Genomic DNA, 24287 nt, shown 5'->3' on the forward strand with positions numbered 1-24287 from the left:
AGAATCCTGTTCCCTGTCGCTCTGGGATCCAGAACTCTGCACGTCATGAGTGTAAGGATGCCTTGAGCCTAGACAGTTGGGATTTTTAGACCCTTTAGACCCTCAGCCTTGAAATCTTGGGCGTGGGTAGTGGAGGTCGCTCCTCCTTGACACTCCTGGTCTCGGGGAATGGAAGTCAGGAGAAGCAAGGGGGCTGGCTGACCCCGTGGGGAAGGGAGGGTGGGCAGGAAGGGAGGTCCACCTGGAGGAGGAGGGGGGAGGCTGGAGGTGGTGGTGGTGATGGCTGGATGAGCCAGACAGAGCTGGTTCCCAGCTGACCAGCATCCATGTGTGCAAATCTGGGTAATCTTGTTAGCGGGTATGACTTGGGAGCACCAGCTTCTGGTCGCCAGCTGCTCTATCCGGCCAGCCCCCAGCTGTGAGGTCAGCTCTGGGGTCAGAGCCAGGGCAAGAGGCAGAGAGGTGACCGCCTGGGGAAGTGATTGCAGTCAGCAGTCCCTTCCCTCTTCACCCCAAACCCTGAGGGCTGCCCCTCCCAGGCTGCTTCCCCTCTGCACCCCACATGCTCCGAGAGATGCTTGGATCTTGCTGAAGGGGTCTGGGGGCTGGGTGGCCCTGAGCCACAACTATGACCATCACTTACTGAGGTCTTGTTTCCGAAACCCCAACCTCAATTCTTGGATAACCCCACCCCCCAAAGTATCCCCATTTTACAGACGTGGAATCAGGCACAGGGCGGTGGCATCACGTGGCCCAGTTAGGGGTGGAGGTGGGAGTGGGAGCCGATGGGTGAGTTGTTCCGGAAGGGGCTGGAGGTGTTGGGGGGGGTGCTTGAAGGATGGAAGCGAGAGGCGCAGCCCCCAGCAAAGGCAGGGCAGGGATGACAGAGTAGAGCCCCTTGGAGCAGGGCTAAGAAGCAGAGTCTGACAGGTTAGGCAAGGGCCCATCTGGGGTGCAGGAAAGGGTGGGGCAGAGGAAAATGGCCTCTGACCGAAGGTGTTGGATGGACGCACAGCAACATCTTGCTACAGCGCGATGGGCTTGGCAGGTGCGAGCAGCTGATGGGGTGTGTGCACACTCATTCCTGTTTGTGTGTAGGGTGGGGAGGGGCACGGGTGGGTCCATCCTCCTCCCAGGGCACCATCAGGAGTGGGGGAGTCAAGACAGGGTTGGGCCCAGGGCTGGCGGAGTGTTAGGTCAGCCAGATGCAGACCTGGGCAGGCCGCCTGAGGCGCTGGCCTGCGAGCAGGGGTGGGGAAGAGCCCTGGGGGGTGAGGATGACTCAGCAGAGGGCCTGCTGGCCCAGGCTCCAACCCAGCCTTCCTCTTCCTCCCCCTCTCCCACCCCTTGTCCCACACCACTTGGGAACCCGTGTCTGCCAGATGGCGCCCTCGGAGCCCCTCTGGGTCCCTCACCCTTCACACATAGTTAAGTGGGTCAGAGTCTGTCGAATGGATAATAACCATATACCAACAGCTATTTGAGGGCTTCCTGGAGGAGGCGGGCAGGGCAAATTCTGCCTCTGATCTCCACACCACGCCCCTAACAAGGGCAAGGCAGCCATTTGATGAAGAAGAACATCAAGGCTAAGCTCTAGCAAGTTGTTTTCCAGAGTCACAGGGCGGGTGGCCGAGGGGAGCTGCCAGAGCCCCTCTCTTCCCACAGCACCAGGCAGCCCCTTCACCTGCAAACACACACAGTAGACGCAGCCACAAAGAGGCCCACGGGCCCACGGTACACAGGCACAGACCCACAACAACATGCGCAAATGGACACTGATGGACCAATAGAGAAAGTAATGCGTGCTCACTGCTGGAGTGCGCGCGCATGTGCGCACGCGCGCACGCACACACACACACACACACACACACACACACACACACACTCACACACTCATGGTGCTGTTGCAAGGCTCTCTTGGGTTACACTAATCCCACACAGGCCCACACGTGAAGGTCACACGTCCAACACAGTCCCTAGCACACCCCGCCCCTGGGTGCCCATCCCCCTCCCTGCCCAGGTACGGAGCTGGCCACTGCCATCGGCCCTGGGCTGTCCTCCCCTCTGCCCCTGTCCAGGGTCCTTCTGCGGAAGCCTGAGTCTCATTCGAGATGCGGGAGAGAAAGGACGCTGACTCACCCGCCCAGGGCAGCTCCTTCCCACGGTTCCGCCACCGATGGAAGCCACCCCCTCCTGGCCCAGCCGGGGTGACCTCTCACCTCAAGGCACCTGGAGGAAGAAGGACCCTTTGCGACCCTTGCTGTGGGCAGGATGCCAGGTTCCCGGAAAGTGAGTGGAAGTACATCCAGCACTGACACTGGCCCCGGGGCTCCTGGTCGGGCGCAGGTGGGTAAACTGAGGCCTGGAGGGGGGCAGGATGTGTGAGGCCTCACTGGGCACGGGAGCAGTGTGGATTTCCTGAATGCTTAACGGTCCCCGGTGGGGACAGGAAGCCAGCGGGAGGGAGGCTCCAGGAACCGGAGCCACCCCATCTTTCCCCCGCGCACCCTCCCCACCCCGCCAACTCCCCTGATGCTTCGACAGGACATAAGCCTGCCAGGCGTCATCTTTCATTAATATGATACAACTTCCTGAGTTCCCTCTGGCCTGTCTGGGGACCACAGAGCCTGAGGCCCGTACACGCAGGCGCCCCCCTCGCAGAGCCCCTGCTATGGCTGGAGCTGAGGCCGGAAGCTGGGGATGCCAGCTGGGCATGGGTGATAGGGAGAGGGGGAGAAGGGGTGAGGGGGTTGTGGTCACTGAGGGGCATGAGCAGAGAGGGGAAGTCTGCAGCCACCCAGTGTCCGGCCTCAGGGATCAGGCACACCCCTCCTGGCCTTGGACATGAGGCAACATCGGCGCAGCCTCTCCGCCGTGCTACAAACAGGGCTCTGGCCATCGTTGGCCGCTGGGCCCGTGAAGCTGCTGGTAGCCCGTTGCACAGATGAGGAAGCTGAGGTACACTGGCTTCTCGTCCTCACCCAGAGCAGCGCACCACAAAGAGGTGGTGGAATGGGGCCAGGAGCTCAAGTCACATGGGGTCTGTGACCCCTCTACGGAAACAGCCTCCTCTAAAGGGTATCCGGAGGGTCTCTGGCCCTTATGGGCCTGGAGGCTGAATGGGAGGCCAGTGACTCAGTGGGAACCCGGGCTGATTAACAGCTGTGCTTGCGGCGGGGACATGCCGGCTGACCACCCAAGGGTGGCGGTGGCTGGGGGTGTGTTTGGGGAGGTGTGGGAGACATCTATCTGACACTGATCTTGGAGTCTTGGACTGCTCTCTGTGGCCAAAATATTATTCCTGGACGTCAAGGTCACCAGAGCTTGGCCTAGGGCCTGGGATAGCTAAGAGGGTGGGAGGGCTCTCCCCTCTGGTGCCCTTGGAAGTCACCGCCCCCCCCCCCCCCCCCCCCCCACCGAAGGCAGGACACCGAGTCCCAAGTCCCTCGAATCCCTCTTCCCAGGACTCGGCTGAGTGATGAGCCTGCAAGCCAGGATGGGCTCCAGGGACCGGCATTTTTTTCTCTGGCGCGGCCACCTCCTTCCCCAGCTTTCTGGAAGGAGTGAATTGTGTGTCCGGGAGCAGAAATCTCAGTAGTGCCTGTAAAACACTGCATCGGGGAGGAATTTCCTGGTCGTTTCTCAATCCCTGGGCAATGTCCTAACCCCGGGGCCTGGAGCCCAGAATAGATCCCGGAGGCCACCCCCTTCGGCCTCTCGCTCTGGGCAGCAGTGTACCCCTGAGGTCTTGTCCTGGTGTGTCCCCAGAGTGGGACAATTCAGTGATCCCCACACCGGCTCGCTGGGAGACACGGGGCAAGGAGGTGGACAGAGAGAGACCCTCCTGGGAGGAGGTGGCAGGTGGCTCAGGGACGGATGGCACCTTGAGGCGGGGAGGTAGAGGCAGGACCTGGAAGGTGTGCTGGGCAGGGGAGATGGAGGGAGCAAGCCAGGGGAGGCGGGAGAGAGCCTGAGGTTGGGGGGAGCGCCTCTGGAGCAAGCAGGGGGAGGGAAGGCGGGGCAGAGGGAGGAAATGAAAAAGCCAGGGCGAGGAGGGAGGGAGGGAGGGAGGAGGAGGGAAATAGGGAGAAGCTGACACGCAGAGACCGACACAGACGGACCTCGGACCTCGGGCGCACAGGAGAGCAGGGGACAGAGGAGGGACTGAGAGAGAAGGCAGACAGAGGTGCAGTGAGGAGGGGAGAGAGAGGGACAGGCAGAGGCAGAGAAGGGTGGGCGAGGGAGAGGACAGAATAGGGAGAGCCAGGGAGGAAAGGCAGGGAGAGAGAGGAGAGAGGCAGACAGACCGACGTGCGAGCTTGGGGTTGACCATGGGGAGGGCGGTGGGCCTCTGAGTGGGGCTCAGGGTGGCAGACCCTGCCCCCCCTCACCCCCCTGCCCCCTCGGGACCCCTCTAGTGCAGGAGGCGGGGCGGGGGGGGGGGATGGCCGATTCCTGCAGGAACCTCACCTACGTGCGGGACTCGGTGGGCCCAGCCACCAGCACCCTGATGTTCGTGGCGGGCGTGGTGGGCAATGGGCTGGCACTGGGCATCCTGGGGGCCCGGCGACGGTCACGCCCGTCGGCCTTCGCCGTGCTGGTCACCGGACTGGCTGTCACCGACCTGCTGGGCACTTGCTTCCTGAGCCCGGCGGTGTTCGTGACCTACGCCCGAAACAGCTCGCTGCTGGGCCTGGCCCGGGGCCGCCCCGCCTTGTGCGACGCCTTCGCCTTCGCCATGACCTTCTTCGGCCTGGCTTCCACGCTCATCCTCTTCGCCATGGCCGTGGAGCGCTGCCTGGCGCTCAGCCACCCCTACCTGTACGCGCAGCTGGACGGGCCGCGCTGCGCCCGCCTGGCCCTGCCTGCCATCTACGCCTTCTGCACCCTCTTCTGCTCGCTGCCCCTGCTGGGCCTGGGCCAGCACCAGCAGTATTGCCCTGGCAGCTGGTGCTTCATCCGCATGCGCGCCCCGGAGCCCGGCGGCCGTGCCTTCTCCCTGGCCTATGCCAGCCTCGTGGCGCTGCTGGTGGCCGCCATCATCCTCTGCAACAGCTCCGTCACCCTGAGCCTCTGCCGCATGTACCACCAGCAGAGGCGCCACCAGGGCTCACTGGTCCCCGGTCCCCGAGCAGGCGAGGACGAGGTTGACCACCTGATCCTGCTGGCTCTCATGACGGGCATCATGGCCGTGTGCTCCCTGCCTCTCACGGTGAGTCCTCCCCGCAGCCGGGGTGGGGGGAGGGAGGGCGGCACCCAGCTCCGTCCTCCAGCGGTTGCGCCCATTTCGCGGATGGGGGAAACTGAGACCCAAAGAGGTCAGAGGCTTTGTCTGTGGTCAGACAGCTGCCAGCTTTCTGGAGAAGAAGTCTCTCCCCATATGCTTCTGCCCTGTTTGACTCCTCCCGACCCCTCCTCTGCCCCCCTTCCACATCTCCAGCACCCCTCCAACCCACCCCGACCTTCCCCTACCCCCGTGATGATAATAAGATCCCCCATTCGTTGCACGCTTGCCCTAGGTCCACCCTGTGCTCTGTGGTTTATAAATTCTCTCTCGAATAGTCTTCAGATGACCTTCTACACCCATTCTGCAAGCACTTAGCAAGGAACTGAAAAAAGTTCCTGCCCCAGGGCTCTTCTTACAGATGCGGGGTGATGCGTCCTGCCCACGGTCACACAGAGCCGGGTCTGGGCCCCAGGCCTGTCTGATGCCAGGGTCTGCTGTCCCCACCACCTCCCATCCCAGCCCCACCCTCCCTCGGGCCCGGACTCCCCTGCTCTTGCCCCTTCCCTGCGCAGCTCCTGCCTGCGTCTCGGAGAACCCGGCCACCTGGCCGTCCGCCCCTGTATTCTGGGCCTCGGCTTCTCTTGCCGTAACATGCGACGGCTGGGCTAGATTAGAGGGCTGTCCAGCCTTTGGGGCCGGGGGTTACGGACAACTCAGAGACGGGACGGTGCGGACACGCCCAAAGGACCCCGGCTCTGTCCCTCCAGGCTGGTGGTTTCCTGGGGCTTCTCTCTCTCAGCTCCCCGGATGCCTTTCTTACTTCCTTTACATCTTATCTTATTCCCTTCTCTTTCTCAAGGGCGCCCCTCCCTCATTCCCGCCAGTGAGCAACGTGGAAGGAGGGGCGCGCGAGGGCGGGGCGGGGGGAGGATTCGCGGGTGCTTCTTGATGCCCTCGCCCTGCCCCCCAGATCCGAGGCTTCACGCAGGCCGTCGCCCCGGACAGCAGCGAGATGGGGGACCTCCTCGCCTTCCGATTCAACGCCTTCAACCCCATCCTGGACCCCTGGGTCTTCATCCTCTTCCGCAAGGCCGTCTTCCAGAAGCTCAGGGGCTGGCTCTGCTGCCGGTGCCCCAGGCCGGCCTGCGGCGGCTCGCACACACCCCTCTCCCGGCCTGCCCCGGGGAGGACAGACTCAAGGGCCCCCACTGATCCCGGGGGGAAGGAGGGGAGCTGGGTGCCTCTGTCGGCCCGGGGCGAGGGGCAGGGGGGACCCTTACTCCAGGCACAGCAGCCCGCCAGCACCATGGGAACGCCACCCAAAGAGGGGGCGGCGCCGGCCTGCTCCCTCTGCTGACCCAGCTGCCTGCCGACACCGGCCCTGACTTCCGGCCGCTCAGGGGCACCGTAGGGACGAGTGTCAGGGTCCTCGTCTGCTGGAGCCTTGAACCCCTGGATGCAGGGGGCGATCAGCTGCTATCCCCCTGGCTCTCCCCACGGCAGGCTCTGGAAGAGGGAGGGACGGAGGGAGCGTGGAAAGAACGGTTCTCTCAAAATAACTGGTGGCCCGGCCGGCCCGGTCTGGCCCCCGCTTGCCCATCCATCTCACTGTCTAAATATTTAGAAGGCGGGAAAGTTTCCAGAAGCTTCTGTGCACTCAGGTCTGCTCTGGTTCAGGTTCTGGCTCTGATCCTCACCCATTCGGGGTACTCGGCTGCCCTCCCCCCCAGTCCCCAGGGGACGTCCCTGCCCTCTCCCAGGCCACTCCAACAGCCGCCCTCTCTTCTGCCTCATGGGAGCCCGGGATTCTTGGACTAGCTCCCTGCCTCCCCTCACTCCCGATTTCCCACCAGACTTGGAAGGTAGGGGAGGGGACCGGAGGAGGGACGGATTGTCGTATGGTAGGTGGCACGCTGGACACGTGCCTGGGAAACTGCATGGCTTGGTGGCTTGTAAGATGTGGAGTGTGGGTGGGGGGCGGGTGCAGGGGGAGATGGAGCCAGTGGCCCGAGGACAAAGCCAGCGGAGTTACGCATCCCAGGGACCCCCCGGGGACAGGGACGCAGGCACAAGCCCTGGGCCTGCCCCTCAATAAACAGCTGCCCGCTTACTTACAAAGCCTGACCCCACCTCATGTGTCCTCGGAAGAGCCCTCACAAAAATGTCATTCATTCATTCCACAAACAGTGGGCACTGACCCTGAGGGTATTGGAGACACTGGGCTGGCCTCTGCCACCCCCAGGGCTCCGCTGGTGTGACTGCCAGCCTTCGGGGTTCTGGGCTTCACGGCCATCCCACAGAGAGGCCCTGAGATCAAGGGTGCTTGGGAGGGAGCCGCCTGGTGGGAAAGGAAGTGTGGTGTTTGTGGTGGCAGGCGGCGAACAGGGACTGTCCTTCTCTCCCAGCCCCTCCCAGTTCCCCTTTGCAGTTGCTCCAGGGTTAAAACCATAAACACGTATGGGGGGGGGGGGGAGGGAGAGAGGGACCGGAGAGGCAACAGCAGAGATAATCAGTGAGTCTTTTGCTGTGCAGGGCGCACCCTCTCTCCAGCCTATTATTGGAGCCTTTCCACAGAAACTGGAATCAAGGCCCAGAGAAGGCAATCATCAGCCCTGGGTCACACAGCGAGCATAAGCAGTCTCAGGGTGTAGTCCATCTTTCTATCTCACTTGGCTAGTGGCTTTGCCTCTCCGTGACCTGCCCTGACTTCCTTTTGTGCAGAATGGTGATGATAATGTAACGTTCAGTGTACAGGGTTGGCCTGCGGATTAACCCATTCCTCCTGAAAAGCAGTTTAGCGCAGCCTGAAATAAACACCGCAAGAAACGCTACTGTTACTGCCCTCCTTGTCGCTGCTATTGTTGTCTGTGGCTTGAAATGGGGGTTGACAAAAAGCAACACTTTGCTCCGATATTTCCCCATTTCTTTCTTTCTTTTTTCAGCCACCATGATTCGAATCGCATTACAGAAGAACAAGGGGTGTCTGGGAAAGTTAAAAATAGGTCACGAGGGGGGCTTCCTTTGGGGGTGATCAAAACGTCTGGAACTAGATAATGCTGATAGTCGCACAGCACTGAAAATGGACTAAATGTCTCTGAATTGTACGCATTAAAATGGTTAACATGGTACATTTTATGTTATGGGCATTTTTACCGCAATAAAAAAAATACATGGAATATTCAAAAAGAATTGAGCGTGTTCAGAAACTTCTATGGCGGTCTTACCAGAGTGACCTATTGGTTGACTTTAGGGGATCCCAAGCAGACTCCGGGCTGCCAGCGCAGAGCCCAAGGCGGGGCTCGATCCCACGCATGGTGAGATCATGACCTGAGCGGGAATTGAGAGTCCCACACTTAGCCGACTGAACCACCCAGGAGCCCCAAGGGGTTGGCTTTCCGCTGGCTTTTACTCACCAGCCCTAAGGTCTCAAGAATCTGCCCCCCTCCCCTGCCCCTTCCCCCTCCCCCAGCTTCCCACCCACATCCGCTGTTTAATAGCAGACCCCACCAGCTCTCTTCCAGGCCAGGGGTTTTCAAGCAGTCCTCACCCCGTCTATCAGCAGCCCTTCCGGGATGAGTTGGAAATTTGTCTCCTCGCTGGTGTCCTGACCCCTGACTGCCTGTGTGTCCCCCTCCAGGGTCCAGACCCAGTGGTCATTCCTTTGCTTGCCAAGCCTCAAGGGCTCCCTCTGGTGGAGGTCCAGGGACAGCGCCCTCCCTCTCTTCTCAGCCACAGCGGCGACCATGGGCCGCCCAGAGCCCGCGCAGGACCTGTGTGGCCTCCACCTCTCTGTGCACTGAGCTCGCCTTTCCTGCAGCAGCGCTCTCCCTCCTCCAATCCTCAAAAGCACCGTGGCCCTTCAGGTCCTGCTCAAACTACTCCTTCTCCTTTTTCCTTTTTAAGACTTTTATTTTTGAGTAATCCCTACACCCAAAGTGGGGTTTGAACTCACAACCCCAAGATCAAGAGTCGCACGGTCCACCAACTGAGCCGGCCAGGCGCCCCCAGTCCTTCTCCCAGAAGCCTCAGTCCCTCCTATCTCAGGCACGCTCGTCGCTTTGTGGGCTCCACGATGGTGCTCCCTGCAGCCTGCTCCGGCGCAGACCTCTGCCCGTTCATTCAGCAAGGTTCTTTTGAGACTTTGATGCCAGGGACACGGCAGTGACAGAGACAGCCCTGGTCCCGCTCTCCTGCGGCTCCTAGTCCAGAGTGGGCGGCGCTGAGACATGGGGGGTGGGGTGCTGTCCAAGGGGGACCTCAGGGAGGGCTTCCTGGAGGAGGGGGTGGCTGAGCGGGCCCAGAGGATTGCAAGAAAGTGAGCCCAGGAAAGAGGAAGGTTTCTGTCGTGCTCAAGGTGCCGTCCCTGGCCGCAGCCTCCTGCTTCTCGAGACTCAACAGACACCCTGGAAATTGCTTGGGGGCCCCAAGGCTGCACTGTGCCTGCGGGGATCTAGCAGTGACTGACTTTGCCTTGGCCCCGGCTCACTCATTTCCCAGTTGGGTGACAGCTTAATCACCGCAGAACTAAGTATTGCAAGGAGCAGAAAAGATGCAAAGTTGCAAGCTGGGATCTGTGCCGGGAGCACCGTGCAGGCATCTGGGGGCGCACAGCCCCGGGGCCTGCCTGGCGCAGAGGGGGCGTCGGGATGCCAAGGAGACTCTGTTCATTTAGAACTTCAGTCATTCTGGACTTCCTCGCCCTGGGCCTGGGCCACAGATGGGACTTGTGTGCATGGGATCACGCACGCGCGTGCGCGCAAACACACACACACACACACGGAGGCTGGTCGCCCCCAGCGGCCGCTCTCCGGGGCTTTGTACAGTCATTGCCCCACCTGCTGGCCACGGTGGGAATAACACTTAGGAGTGGTCCCAGCGGCCACTACTCACCCACCGGGAAGGGTGAACCCATGCGGGCCCCCTCGGCTAGTCACCTGCTAAGGACAGGGCTGGGCTGGCCTGGCAGACCTGCGAGCCTGAGCTGGGAACGATTCTGGTTCCAAGCATCTCTCTGGTTGGGGCGGGAGTCGGCTCCCTCAGAGCCTGCCCCGTGTCCGTTAGAAGCTCAGAGTGCCATCTATGTGTCTTTGATTAATAAAGAATGGGAAAGCGAAGTCATGATTATTTAATCACGCAGGCTTTTTGGGAGTAAAAGTCTTTCGAAACACAGGGCCCAAGGGGGAAAAGCACTGACAGGCGGGAGCGCAGGGCGTGGAGCGCCGCCGCTGAAAGCATGGCTGTTCGGGAATCCGAATTCTGGGGCTTTGAGATGCAGTTCCGCTGTGTCCGAGAAGCGAAGCGCGGTGTCACGGTGTCGGAGGCTTTACCTGCCTGGGCCCTCCAGGTTCCGGCAAGTATTTCAGGCCTGGGTGCCGAGAGCAGGGCACGCACACCCTCGCTGGGCGCAGGGCCTTGTTCCGACTCACTCTGGCCGGTGCGCCAATTACGTGAGATGTGCCTACAAAGGGGTTGGCACAGCCCTCTGAAGTGGGGGCTTTTCTTTTTTTTTTTAAAAATATATTTTTTTAATGTTTATTTCTTTTTGAGAGAGAGAGAGAGAGAGAGAGAGAGAGAGCGCATGAGCAGGGGAGGGAGAGAGGGAGAGTGAGAGAGAAAGTGGGACTCACTCGAAGCAGGGCTGGAACTCATGAACCCGGAGATCATGACCGGAGCCGAAGTCAGACGCTTACCCGGCTGAGCCGCCCCGGCGCCTTGAAGTGGATGTGTTATGATCTCCCTTTTACAGGACCGGTGTTATTTTCCATTTTGCAGAATGGTAAACTGAGGACCACAGGTTGTCAGGTAGGAAGTGGCACAGCTGGGCCTCGCGGTTGGGCAAGCCCGCGGACTCACGGCAGCGAGTGTCCGCACCAGGCTCGGAGCCCAGTTCCGTGGGGCACCAGACCTTGTCGTTCTCTCAACTGCGAGACCAGAATTTTCCACAGGCGTCCTGGCAGCTGAGACGGCAGCCCCCTTCTCGGACTCCACCACGGTGACCCCAGGCCCAGCCCAGCCTCCCGCTGGCTCTGGCTTGGGGCTGCCTGAAGTCAGTTTTAAAACGACCATTGAAACGACTGAGGCATGGACCCCTCGAGGTCAGGTCTGGTTCAGTTTCCAGCTCTGCCACTTTGGAGGTTGGCTTCAGTGACCTTGGGGGTAATCTCTTCACTTCTCCGGGCCTCAGTTTCCTAGTCTGCAAAATTGGGATTAACGGCACTCAGCCCAAACGGGCTGCCTGCAGGCTTCCGGGAGACGGACGCGGAGGCGAGCAGGGAGCCTGTGGAGTGGGGAGGGGTCTCCGGGAAAGAAGGGCTGCGGCTCGCTCTAGCCCGGGCCTGCTTCCCCGGGGCTCCAGCGGTCCTGGGCCAGCCCCAGGGGCACCTGCTACGGCGCTCCCGGGTTACGGTCGGGGTCATCTGCCCGAGGTCGCCCTGGTCCCCACCTCTCACCCATCACACTCTACTTTCTTCACTGCGCTGGAAGGCAGGCCACAGCCAGAGGGTAGCAGGGGGCCCAGAAGCTGGGGCTCTGGAAGCACGCCAGGTGCTCCCTGCTTGCGCCCCTGCGACGGGGGCCACAGGGGGAAGGCCCAGCCATGTCTCTGCCCCCAGGAAGGCCCCCGAGGTTGGATCCTGCTGCTGGCCTTCTCCAACCTCCCAAGGCCAGGGACGGGGAGTGCAAGTAGGTTAATTCCTCTGAATTTGGTCCGTGTCCCTCCTGCCCGGTGGAGGAGGTGGGGTGTCCGCTAACCATCCACTCCCTGCACCCCTGGGAACGGGGAGCAGGTGGGCTTTGTGGTTGGGGACGGGGTTCATGTATTTTGGGAGAAGGATGGTTATGCACCTCCCCTATGGAACCACCGGACCCCAGGCCTCGCTTCTTCACGCGCCTGCTCGCTAAGCCTTCTGGGGTTTGCAATTGTTTGGAGCTTGTTTCAAATCTCCCTGTCCGGTGCCCTTGCTGGGAGTTAAAAGCTGAGAGACGAGGACCACGTGGTACGTATGCGGCCAGACGTGGACTCCTCCGGTCCCCCCTCCCCAGAGCGCCCTGAGAACCCCTGCCAGGTGATACCCCCAGGGTCTGGCTCCTTGCTGCTCCCTTGGACGCCCATCCTTCGGGTGTCGCTCCCTGGGATGCTCTCGAGGCCCGAACTGGCCCCAGGCCTTCCCGGGTCACCTGGGGCTCACTCCCCTGCGGACAAGGGTCGGTGCGCCCCCAGCGGCTGCGGCCAGCGCGCAGAGGATGGCACCCGCCAGCGGTGACCAGGACCCGCCCGTGGTATCTGGCTGGGATCAGAACTCAGCTGGGAGGTTCCCTCTCGGCTGCCGGTGACAAGGACAGGGCTCCTGAGTGAGCACGGGGGCAGGGCTGGCCGGGGCAGGGCGCGGGCCCAGAAACAGAGGCGAGAGGGTAAGAGCCGAGGTAGGTAGTCACTGTATTTTATTGGAAAACATTGATATATATTTTTCTTCACAGCTTGAACTGAACACAATATTGCCCGGTTTAAAAAAAAAAATAAACAAACAAACCGAAACCTAAACCGAAACACTCCGAAAAACGTCCACAGCCTCACGCCTACCTGCCCTTAACCATCAGCTCTTGGCTGGGTCTCCCCCTGCGCCCCATCCCTCCCCTCCCCTCCCCCAGAGGCTGAGCGCCCCAGGGTGGATGAGGAGATTCTCAAAGCTGGGCAGGTCCCGGAAAAGCCACTTGAACAACCTGGGAGGGGTGGGGGCGGGGGGCAAGATGAAATGAACAGAAAAAGGAAAAAAGAAGAATCCAGACGACCGAACTGCCCACATTGACTTACTTGTCCCAGAGGCGAAAACCAGAAGCAAGGTCACGGATCATGCTCTCCGCTGGGGGAGGGTGGGGGCAGGCAGGCGGGGGAGGGCAGGGAGGGCACAGAGACAGCACGGATGTGAGGGAGCCAACCAAGTCACCACGGAGAAGCGGGAGGGGCCGGCTGAGCGGTCCTCCCTGGGCGGCCGGCCGACGACACGCTTTTATTGCAGGTTAGTTCTCTCGAGAGCGTGGCGGGGCTTGCCCTTCCCTCCCCACCCCTTCAGCTGGCCCGGCATGGGTTTTGACAGAGTCAGTTTTAGGGGGCATAAAGGAAAAAAAAAAAAAAAAAAGAAAAACGAAACCAGAGGATAACCTGTACATCACAAAGCAGCCCCCCCACATCCGTCCCGGCGCGGGGACCCGGGGGCGGGGGGCGGAGCGGCGTGGGACGTTAGCACCAGGTTACAGAACAGCCGGAGATCGCATTAGAAACAGGGGCGCAGCCGACCTGCAGGGCAGCCCCCCGCCCCACCCCGGCAAGTCAGCCGGACGGTGTCAGGGTGGTGGCCGCTGGGGTCCGAGCGCGGGCCACTCGGTCTGTCCCCTTCGGCGAGTCGGCCCCCTTGAGCCGTAAAAGAATGACGGCCTCCGGGACTCCCTTGCCCCTCGAGCCCCTCTCCTGGGCCACAGCCGGTCGACACCACAACTCCTCAACTCCCCCCCGCCCCCCCCGGTCCTTCCAGAACGCCGCTCTCGGCACCCCTGCCCCCAAAGGCTGCTGGGATGTGCACACGGAATCACGGGGCTGGCTGCATGCAATAACGAAAGGCATGCTCTCTGTCTGGGCGAGGCCTCACCCCTGCCTAGCAGGCCCCGGGACAGGGCTGGCAGCCACCCCAGCACCCAAAATAAGAGGACACACGAACGGAAACAAACCAAAATAGAGGAGAGCCACCCGGGCTGGAGGGGGGGGCAGAGGCTCCCCCGAGGGGAACGGGGCTCCACCTTATGAACGCATCAGGCCTCGGAAGATGTGAACGGGAGGGGGGAGGGTGAAAGGAAGAGATGAGGGGCAGGGGAGGAGACTCCGGGAGGGAGAAAGAGCAGTCATGCAGCTTGGGACAAATCTTTTGTTGCTTTATCAGATTCTCAGTCAATCAACTGGTGTTTGCTAGAACCGGGGAACGCAGGGGAGTGTTGAAGAGAGCGCGCGCGCGAGAAGAGAGAGATCACGAGAACGGGCATCACCAGCTGCCCAGGGGCCTTCACTTGGCCGTCATCATCTGTACGAACTCTGTGGGGTGAAGCAGAGAGCAGGGGGTCAGCGGGCGTGGAGGTGGGGGGTGGGGCGCGGCCGAGCCACCGGACACGGACAGGAGGGACCCGGGGCCTGTTCCTGAAGCTGCGACTGGCGCCCGCTCACCTTCATAGTTGACCTGGCCGTCCCCGTCGATGTCGGCCTCTCTGATCATCTCGTCCACCTCCTCGTCGGTGAGCTTCTCGCCCAGGTTCGTCATTACGTGACGGAGCTCGGCAGCGCTGATGTAGCCGTTGCCGTCCTGGGCGGGGGTGGGGGAGGGCCGTCAGGCACCCACGCTCGGCCGGGGAAGGGGGCCTCCGGGGGCCAGGTGTCCCGGGCCGCAGCCACCTGGCCCTCTGCTGGGCCCCGGAGCCGCCCCGGCAGAGGGCCGCTCACCTTGTCAAAGACACGGAAGGCCTCTCGGATCTCTTCCTCGCTGTCCGTGTCCTTCATCTTCCGGGCCATCATGGTCAGGAACTCCGGGAAGTCGATGGTCCCATTCCCTGGAGAGGGGGAGGGGAGCGCCGTCGGCCCGGGCCCGGGAGGCCACGCCAGAGCCCCCGGCGGGGAGACACCAGCTCCTCCGCAACCCCCTCCCCCAAGGAAGGCACCCAGTGGTCAGGAGAGGTGACCCAGAGCGGGGCCGTCCACCCCTCCCCGGGGCTCACCGTCCGCGTCCACCTCGTTGATCATGTCCTGAAGCTCCGCCTCGGTGGGGTTCTGTCCCAGGGACCGCATCACTGTCCCCAGCTCCTTGGTGGTGATGGTGCCATCTCCGTCCTTGTCAAAGAGGGAGAAGGCCTCCTTGAACTCTGCGATAAGAGAGGGAACGAGGCGGTGGTCAAGGACCACGGGCAAAGCCCTCCGTGGGTGAAGGCCAAGGGAGCCCATCCCACCTGAGGACACCAGAGCAAGACTGCAATTCCGGTCCGAGCCCCTCGCGGCAGTGCTCAGAGCAGACCCCTTCTTTTGGTCAACATTTATTGAGCACCTACTGCGTACCAGGGGAAGCTACCTGTTCAGCCAGCCTAGCTCAGCGAGGACAGAGGGGGCACACGGGCTGACAGCTGCTCTCAGAGACTTCTACGGCTCTTGTTGGGCCCCAGCCTCAGCCTCTCCCTCAAATGATGAAATGGACTAAAGTCATAGAGCGGACAAAAGCCAAGAGAACTCTTCACCGGAAGTGGGCCAGCCAAGGTCAACTGGCTGGGAAGGGACGAGGAGGCTGCGGGATGCTTGCCGTTGGCGGCCCCGCATCCCTCCTGACCGGTACCGCCGGTCCCCTGGGCCGCGCCGCTGGCTTCCCGAGGAGCGAGTGGCCGCATGTGACGCGGTGAGGGGGTGGTCGGCAGCAGAGCGTGGCTGGCGGCCCGGAGGGGGGGGGCTGGAAGGAGAGGGGCCGGCTGCCAAGCGGGCCGGGCGCTAGCGGCGCCGAGGGGGAGGGCCGCAGCTGGGGCCGCACCAGGAGCGGGGAGAGAAGCGCGCGGCTGCTGCCCTCCCACTGGGCCCGATTTGGCACCTGGCGCTCCCACCCCCAGCCCTCAGGGAACAGACGCCTGGCAGCCTCTTCCCAGCGGGTGTGGGCCGGGTGAGCGGTGGACAGTTTGCTGATGGGGACAGGGACGGGGTGCAGAGCGTCCTGCCTGTGGCGCGTAGGGCAGAGCTGTGGGGTGGAGGGCAGGTGCGGCAGGCCACATGCACAGCCGAGAAGCTGCGTCCCCAGCCTCTGGGCCACCGGGCCACGGGTGTCCCTGCGGCTATAGGCGCTGCCCCGGGCCGAGGCCTTGTTGTTCCGGGGGAGGGCAGGGGCTGGGTCGCGGGGGCTCCCTGAGCTCACGATCACCCAACAGGGAGGCTCTCCGGCTTTCCTCGGTGGGTCTCCATAGCCCCTGGGGCCATTTCCACACTGACAGTGTGACTGACCGTGGGCTGGGGGGGAGGGGACGACAGGAGAGACGCATGTCCACTCCGGCCTCCTCCACTTCCGATGTGGGGCCTTCGACACTCATCACGCAGCCCGCTGGACCTGACAGCACAGCCGGGGTCTGGGGGGTCGTTCCGAGTCCCTCCCCCGCCTACTTGGTGCTGGCCCGTGGCCGTGGCCGTGGACTGAGAGCTGCTCTCTGTGTTGGGAGAGGGAGATGGAGAAGTGCACTCGCTCACACGGCAGCGCCTGCAGCGGGGACCTTCCTGGGACCCAGGGGCCAGGGGCCCACAGGTATGAATTAGATGGGATCCCAGGGTTTCCTTTAGCTTCCTGGGAGACGTACGACCATTCGTTCATTCACTTGTTTGGCCAACAAAAACTACAGGGCACTGACTATGTGCTGGGCACTGAAGATACAGAAAGGACCCCCCACTCCTGCTCCAAAAAAAGCCCCCAACTCAAGGAGCTCACATCTAGTGACAGGGGACACAGCAGGTAAAGACAGGGGACAGTTTTGAGGGCGAGCTGAGCCGGGGAGTCAGGGATGGCCTCTCCAAGGTGACAGCTGAGCGGAGGCCCAAAGGATGGGGAGAGCCGCTGCTGCCAGAGGACGGTGACGGCCAGCACGTGCGGAGGGGAGCGCGGAGGCGGGAGTGACAAGCCATCTCCTGGGTGGCTCCTAAAGGGGGACAGGAGCTCTGCAGCCCCCGGAGGGAGGCTCGCCTCGGAGCCCCACCGGCAGGAGCTGGGGCAGACGGCTGGGTTCACCGCGTGGCCCCGAGCTAACCAAGGGCCCCTGGACTCCAGGTGAGGGGAGGAACACAGATTTGGCATCGGGTTAAGTGCCCATCTTGGGACCAGCAGGGGTCGGTGTAACCGGAGTGCAGTGTGCTCTTTTCCACGGTTCCCCACATTTCAAGCACAAGCCCCAGCATTAAACAGTGGAGGGAACACAGGCGGCTATCTGTCGGGTGCCATCTGCCGCGCACGCAGAGGCCTCCCCGGGGCAGCACGGGGAGGAGGAGGGGAGGCAGGCTCACCTGCGATCTGCTCCTCGGTCAGCTGGTCAGCCTGGAAAAACAAGGAGACAGTCAGTCACTGGGCCAGCCAGTCACAGCCAGCGCGTCCTGCTGGCTGAGTCCAGCCCCCTCTGGCGAGGGCAGCCCACATGCCTGCGCCCCTGAGCCCATCAGGGTGTGCGGGACAGCAGAGGGCCTGGCAGACAGTCTGGGGATTCACGAAGTCAGGGACTGAAGTGGACTGGAAACCCAGCCTGCCCGATGAGGGGCCTGAGCAAGTTGCCTGGACCCCAGGGCGGCCAAGCTTGGATGAGCGTGCCCCGGGGCCAAAGGGTGGGGACACGTGCCACGCCAGCCGCAAACCAGGTGCACGGGCACAGTGTGGGTTCGTTGTCTCGGGGTCGGCTTGGCTGTCGGGGGCTGCGTGCAGGGAGCAGTTGCCCTGGAGGCCCCACAGAGCAGCTCTAGAAGCCTCCACGCCAAAGCAGGCCAGTCCTTGGCTAGGACGGAGAGATGATGTCTGGGCTCTTCGCTAGTTTCTGTGTCACCTATTTGGAGGTGCCAAGTCCAAGCACAGTGGACCCAGCGGGCAAAAATTCTCCTAACGGGGGGCCCTGAACGGCCCTGAGTGCCTGGCGGAGACCCCCCATCCCCCGAGTGCCTGGAGGAGCCCAGTCAGTCCAGAGCGGCCACTCTATGTCCCTGCTCCTGTCCTGTCCTGCGTGCTCTTCCATTTCTGCTGGGCAGGAGGGTAAATGTTGGGGAGGGGACTGCAGCAAGCAGCGGGGAGGGGAGGGCGACAGGCTTTCAGGACTGAAGTCAGCGTCCAAGGCTTCGCTGCAGTTTTTAACCCTTTCCAGTCCTGGCCGCTCTGGGGACTGGCCAGCCCGTGGCGGGCGGCCCTTGCTGCATGCGGGGCTTGGGGGTGGGGCGGAGGAGAGGCCAGGACAGGCCTCCTCCGCACTGGTGTGCTGGGAACCCGCCAGGGGAGGGGCCTTCTGCAGGGGGGGCTGGGGGGGGGTGCTGAGTCTCAACATTCAGCCTCAGGCGGCCAATACACACACTCTCCCTGGTTTTAGTGAATGTCGCCAAGAAGGTGCCACTCTGCCTGGTGCCCAGATGGCTGCCCCCCTCCTTTGCTTTCACAATCGGGGGAAGGGGCTCTATGTCCACAGCACGGCTGGAGCTGTGAGGCCCTCAAAACTGATGCAAACTAGCTGCACCAGGGCTCTGCAGGCTAGCAACGACCCCCCCCCCCCAGTCCCAAACACTAAGAACTGGTCTAAGATGTCCCTTTCCTTTTTTTTCCTTTTCAATCTAAGGGAAGAGGAACTTGAGGCCAAGCCCCAAAGAGGCGGAATGGGAGGGGAAATCGATGATGACAGAGAAAAGAGATGGCTAGGGGAGGAGGAAGGAAGGTAGAGAAGGAAAAACATGGCCTGTGCCCATTCTGGAAAAGTCCGAAGTCTAACCGGAAGGTTAGCAGGACGACCAGAGGAAGTCTTCCGTACTGCCTTCAAAAAAGCCTTGGGGCTGCTGGGGGAAGGCGAGAAGAGAGGATGGGCACCCGGCAATGGCAGGGGAGGGGGAAGGGAAAAGAGGAGGGCAGAGTAACAGTCTGGGGGAGGAGGGCTGCCATTCCACCGGCTCCTCGTTCTCTCCCCCTCCCCTGCCCTAGAATGGAGAGAGCCGGCCTAATTGGGGGGCTACCGCACCCCTACCGCACCCCTCTTCGAGAAGCCCAATTCTTTCAGCCTTTGGGCAGCACCGTCAGGGGCTGAGACAGGTCACCTGGGCTGTCCGGAAGGGGCTCTGCAGGCCCCTGTCTGCTACTACCCTCAACCCGCTAGCTGCCACGGGCGGGGGTGGGGTGGGGGGAGTGGTGGGCAGCTGGGGCTGCTGCAAATAGGCGTGGCTCTGCCTATAGAACCTGTCAGAAGCGCTCCCTCCTCCCTCCTGGGAGTAGGAGACCCTTCCCCCTGCCCGAAGAAGGAAAGGTCCCAACTCCATGTTCTAGATCTGCTCTAGATCACAAAGCATGGCTGCTGCCCACGAGACTGGTCGCCCAAGAAACTATCACCACTGGGGGCCCCTCCCCGGGGCTTCTTCCCTTTCCAAATCTGAAGACGTTAAGCTTTCACAAAAACGGTCTCCAAGATCACCCAGCGGGTCTACTGCTTCCTTATCCCTCATCTTAGTCTCCAGCCAGATAAGAGAAAAAAAAAAAAACAAAAAACCTTGGGGTGGGGGAGGGAAGAGGGTATTATTTCTCTGCCGTGACCCAGCCCCCAGCCAATGCCAGGGAGCAGTGTTAGATGAGATCAGAAACCAAGGCCAGGGCCCCTCACTCGGGCCAAGGCGGAGCCCCGGCGCCCAGGCCGAAGTCCAAGGCCAGTTCACAGTGGCTCGTCCCACCCGAACCTTGCCCATTACAAACGGGAAGAGAAACTAGCTGGTGCCCAGCTCAGGTCCTCGCCGGGAGGTGGGGGGCCTCCTGGCACCTGCCGGAGCCCCAGGGCCCCTTCTGCAAGGTCCAGCGGGGCGAAAACGGGGTGGCGGCAAGAGGAGCCACCAGGCCTGTGTCAGCAAGTATGAGATCTGATACAAGCGGCGGCTCCTGGTTCTCCCGGCCTTGCCAGGGGGGGTGGCTGCGCACGGTGCCGAGGCTGAGCCCGGGGGGGGGGCCGTGGGGGCTGTGGGTGGCAGGGCGCAGGAAAGAGCTGTCTGCTGCTTTTCGCGGCAAGCCCTTGCAGCGTGAACTGACAGCAGCGCTCGCTGAGGGCCCCAGGCGGACCCAGTGGTCCTCAGGCAGACGGAGGGGTCCCTCTGGAGACCCTCTCTGTTCCAGCTCTGCAGTCCCCACCCCGAGGCCCCAGGAACAGGCGTCCGATTGTCACCGACGCCACACTGTACTGCACTGTCATTTGGCACGAGGGAGGTGCAGAACGAGGAGAAACCCGGGACTCCTGTTCGGAAAAAGCAGCTCTCCGGGGTCGCAGAGGGGCGGTGACGGGGTGAGATTCTAAGCTCGAAAGGCTGGCTCATTCGATGCATCCCAAACTTTGGCCCCCCCACCCCCATTTCATGCGGCTTCAGTGCGCAATGAGGGGCCTGAACAACTCCGCCCACCGGCTCCCACTGGGCTGGGGCGCCTCCTGCCCAGCCCCATTCTTCCTGGGGAGGGGGGACCGTGTGGCCACTCCCTTTGGCCTCTGCAGCCCCCTCCCCATCTCGGGGGAAGAGTCTTTGCCTTGGTCCTTCCCTGGAGACTTCCAGGGAGCTACCCACATCCACTTCCAAATCGAGGCCCACCTTGGCCGTCATTCATCGTCTCCTCCAACACCCCCCGCCCCCGCAGGCCTCCCACCACCGGAGCCAGAGTCCTCTCCCACCCCCACCTTCTTCTGGACCCGACACAACGCTCGGCCCCAGCCCCCTCCCAGGAACGCCAACCTCCCTAGTCCAACAGCCTCAACCCACCAGTAACCTCAGAACCTTTTCTGGCCGCCCCCCAAATCAAGCACGCGGCCTCCCGCTCCCCCACCACTGGCAAGGGACGGCCTCGCCGCTCCCTCTTCACCGCTTCTCCGACCCCAATCCTTTTCAGTCCCTGCAGGCTTCCAGAGCATCTTCTAACCTCCGCTGCCGCCCACCCCAGGCTCTTCCTCTCCTAAGCTTGCACCTCACCCTTCTCCTACTTCCTCTGCAATGCCGGTCTTTGGAGAACAGCTCCCCCCCCCCCCCCCCGGGTCGGATCTGCAGAAATCACCCCCATCCCTGCCCCTCTCCCCACCCCGGTCCAGCTACACGCGGCCCCCAGCAGCCTGGCTTTCCTCTGGGCTCCCTTCCCTGCATCCTTTTAGGATCCAAAGTCTTCATCAGGGCCCAAATACCCCCCTTCCCCAGCCTGTGTTTCTTACCTCGCCCCCTATGGGGTCCAAACACCCCATCTCAGAGACCAAACGCCCCACCCTGGCTCCAAACGCCCTTTCTGGGGTCCAAACGCCCCCTGTGAGGGTCCAGATGTCCCATCCCGGGTTCCAACGTCCCCTCTGAGAGCTCGGGTGCCCATTTTGGGGTCTAAACACCCCACCTGGTATTAAAAGTCGCCTTTGAAGCCCCAAAGCCCCTTCTGGGATCCAAATGTCCCGCTCTGGGTTCGAAGGTCCCCCGGGCAGAAGGGGCTCCAGAGGCGCTCGCCGGGGACCCAACACCCCCGGTTCTGGGTCCACTCGCCCCTTCGGGAGTCCTGCCCGCCGCGCCCGCCTCCGAGCCCCAGCCTGGGCAGTCCCCCAGCCTCACTCACCATGGCGAGGCCGGGGTGTCCGGAACGCGGGGATCAAGGTTCCTCCGGCGGCGGCAGCAGCTGCAGCAGCTCGAGCTCCGCCGCGCGTCCGCGCCTCCACACTCACTGCCCGCAGCGCGCGCCGCCGCCACCTCCCGCCCCAACGGTCCTTCAACGGCCGCCGCGCGCGCGCCCCGCCTCGCCCGGCCCCGCCCCGCCCTGCCCGCGTGCCGCCGCACTGCGGCTCCCACGGATCCCTCCGCGCCCCGCTCCGCACCGACGAGCCCGCGGATCTCTCGCGCCCGCCCCGCGCAGGGCCGGGTTCTGCCTCCAGGCGCGCACGCGCGGGCACGCGCCTCGGCCGCGGGACTACTTTCCGTTGCCGCGCGCCCCGCCCTCTGCGCTCCAGTCCACGGGCCTCCCCGGCGGAGGGGCACCACTCGGCGGCGCGTGACGCGTCCCTGTGTGAGCCGAGCCGCTATTGGGTCCGGGCCATGGCGGAAATGAGAGCACGGCACCGATTGGTCCGGCCTTCCCTGCAATGCGTCAAACCGGGGCGAGCCACTGCGTGGTCGTGGTGGGAAGCCTGAAGTGTGTGGCTGCGGGGAGCCGGGGGGTGTAACGAGGCGAAGGGAGAAACTGTGTGGCCATCAGAGACGCAAATGTACCGTCTTGGTGGTCGGGGAATGGTACCGGGGCTGGCGAAAGATGCAGAAGGACTATCTCGGCTCTCCCCTCTAACAGATGAAAGATGGTGCAACCCAAAATTCTGGGGTCTGGAAGCCCCGCCCCCAACTGGGCCCTACTTGCTGGCGGGGTCTTCAAGGTTCGCTTCGCGAAGGTTCCTCGTGTCGCGGCTGCCGTCTGCGCCCCGACACACGCCCCGCAGGTGTGCGGGACCTCTATCCGCGCTTCACGCTTGATCAGCTCAGAGTCCATGAAATCAGGGCCGTAGCAGGACAGCCTCTGGGAACAGGACACTCATTCATTCAATTCATAAGCACGAATGGGGCGCGTGCTGTATGAAGCGACCTGTGTTGGGCCGGGCTGGGGAGACCATACTTCCCAACCATTGTCCTGCTGTCTCCTAGACCCACCTGAGTCTTGCACTTCTCTTTCCAAGGTTCTAACCACAGAAAGGAAAAGGATGCAAAGATTAGCCGACAACTGTTTACTGGAGCTCCAAAACAAAACTCAAACCTGTAGGAGCTGCTGTTCCTTTATGTGCCCTGCCCCTCGCGCCCCCGCAGATTGGCTGAGGGATGGGCAAGGAAGTCAAGCTGGACCAGTCATGATGTCCCACCTGGAACAGACTGTAGGGGGAACCAATGGGAGTCTTTCCCTGGGTTTTTTGGGTCCGGATGTTGGGGGCAAGAAGCCTATTCCTTATGGGGGCGCATGGCTGATTCAATTGGTAGAGCTTGTGACTCATGATCTTGGGGTTGAAGTTGGAGTTCCACACGGGGTGTAGAGATTAGTTAAAAATAAAATCTTCAAAAAAAAAAAGCCTTTTCCTTATGGATAGTGAGGCTTTGAAGGAAGAGGTCCAGAGCTGTTTGTCTGTGGCCATTTTCCCACTGCTGGAGGATAGAATAAAAGTGACACCAGGCAGGAGCGCCTGGGTGGCTCAGATGGTTAAATGTCTGACTTCAGCCCAGGTCATGATCTCACGGTTTGTGAGTTCAAGCCTGGCATGTGCGTTCAAGCCCCGTGTCGGGCTCTGTGCTGACAGCGCAGAGCCTGGAGCCTGCATCGGATTCTATGTCTCCCTCTCTCACTCTCTCTCTCTCTCTCTCTCTCTCTGCCCCTGTCCCACTTGCGCTCTGTCTGTCTCTCTCAAAAATAGGAATAAAAATTAAGGAAAAAAGCCAACCTGACCCCAGGGAGAAGCAAATAAGACCTGGAGTGAAAGCCCTGTTGATAATTACTTTCCCGGGTCCAGTACTCTTGAGGCCACCTGCACACCGTCATGGGGGAATTTTGATTACACGAGCGATTAAAATTTCCCTTGCTCCCAAACCAATTAGAATGTTTGTCACTTGTAACCAAAGAATTCCCGATGGAGATGATCTAGGCTAACCTCTGTCTTGGTCATCGGCACTGGACCTGAAATAGAAGGCCAATGACCCCATTCAACATTTACTGAGCAAATAAGCAAAATGTAGGCAGGTTCATGCTCTCTCCTTCTCGCTGTCTTTCTCTTTTTCTTAACTCTGAATTTCTACCAGGCAGATCTTAACTCCTGAATGACTTAGAGTTCTGAAATAGTCAAGACACTGCCAGCAACATCTTTGAGCACTTATGCTCTTCCACGCACTATTCCAAGCACTCTGTGTGGGTTAGCCCGTTTAATTCTTATGGCCTCTCTCAGGCTTTGTTCCTTCCTTTTTTTTTTTTTTTCATTTGCTGAAACTGTTTCATTGCCCCTGGAATTAGATGAGACCAGAGAGGTACGGAGGCTTGGCCAAGAACAGAATTGAAGTAGCTTGCCCATGGTCACCCTGGAGAAGGTAGAATCAGGATGTGAACCCAGGCAGTTTGATTGAAGAGCCCACTCTTTTTTTTTTTTTTTTTAATTTTTAAGAGCTTGCTTTTTTATTTGTTTATTTGTTTGTTTAGAGAGAATAGAAATAATGGGGGCACCTGGGTGGCTCAGTCAGTTGAGCGTCCAACTCTTGATTTTGGCTCAGGTCATGATCCCAGGGTTGTGGAATTGAACCCCATGTCATGTCACGATCTCACAG

The 24287-nt window shown here is 61.5% G+C and overlaps 2 protein-coding genes across 3 annotated transcripts; one reads left to right on the forward strand and one right to left on the reverse strand.

Moving 5' to 3' along the window:
- The first annotated feature begins 4212 nt into the window (after positions 1-4212).
- On the forward strand, positions 4213-8355 carry PTGIR (prostaglandin I2 receptor). Its single transcript, XM_039245148.1, has 2 exons — positions 4213-5212; positions 6198-8355. Exons 1-2 carry the CDS (start codon positions 4445-4447, stop codon positions 6582-6584), a joined length of 1155 nt encoding a protein of 384 aa, XP_039101079.1. The 5' UTR covers positions 4213-4444; the 3' UTR covers positions 6585-8355.
- Positions 8356-12650: 4295 nt separating this feature from the next.
- On the reverse strand, positions 12651-21700 carry CALM3 (calmodulin 3). 2 transcript variants are annotated; one of them, XM_039247430.1, is made up of 6 exons: positions 21565-21700; positions 17280-17310; positions 14981-15124; positions 14709-14815; positions 14436-14571; positions 12651-14306 (listed from the first exon to the last, which is right to left on the reverse strand). In XM_039247430.1, the coding sequence occupies exons 1-6, from the start codon at positions 21565-21567 to the stop codon at positions 14278-14280; spliced, it is 450 nt and encodes a 149-aa protein (XP_039103361.1). In that variant the 5' UTR covers positions 21568-21700; the 3' UTR covers positions 12651-14277. The 2 variants fall into 2 exon arrangements, with proteins under 2 accessions (XP_039103361.1, XP_039103366.1); XM_039247435.1 differs by lacking the exon at positions 21565-21700 and adding an exon at positions 21352-21498 and having other exon boundaries at positions 14278-14306.
- Between the last annotated feature and the right edge of the window lie 2587 nt (positions 21701-24287).

The sequence above is a fragment of the Hyaena hyaena genome, unplaced genomic scaffold (genome assembly GCF_003009895.1).
Source record: "Hyaena hyaena isolate Hyena2069 unplaced genomic scaffold, ASM300989v1 scaffold_9, whole genome shotgun sequence".
Classification (NCBI taxonomy): domain Eukaryota; kingdom Metazoa; phylum Chordata; class Mammalia; order Carnivora; family Hyaenidae; genus Hyaena; species Hyaena hyaena.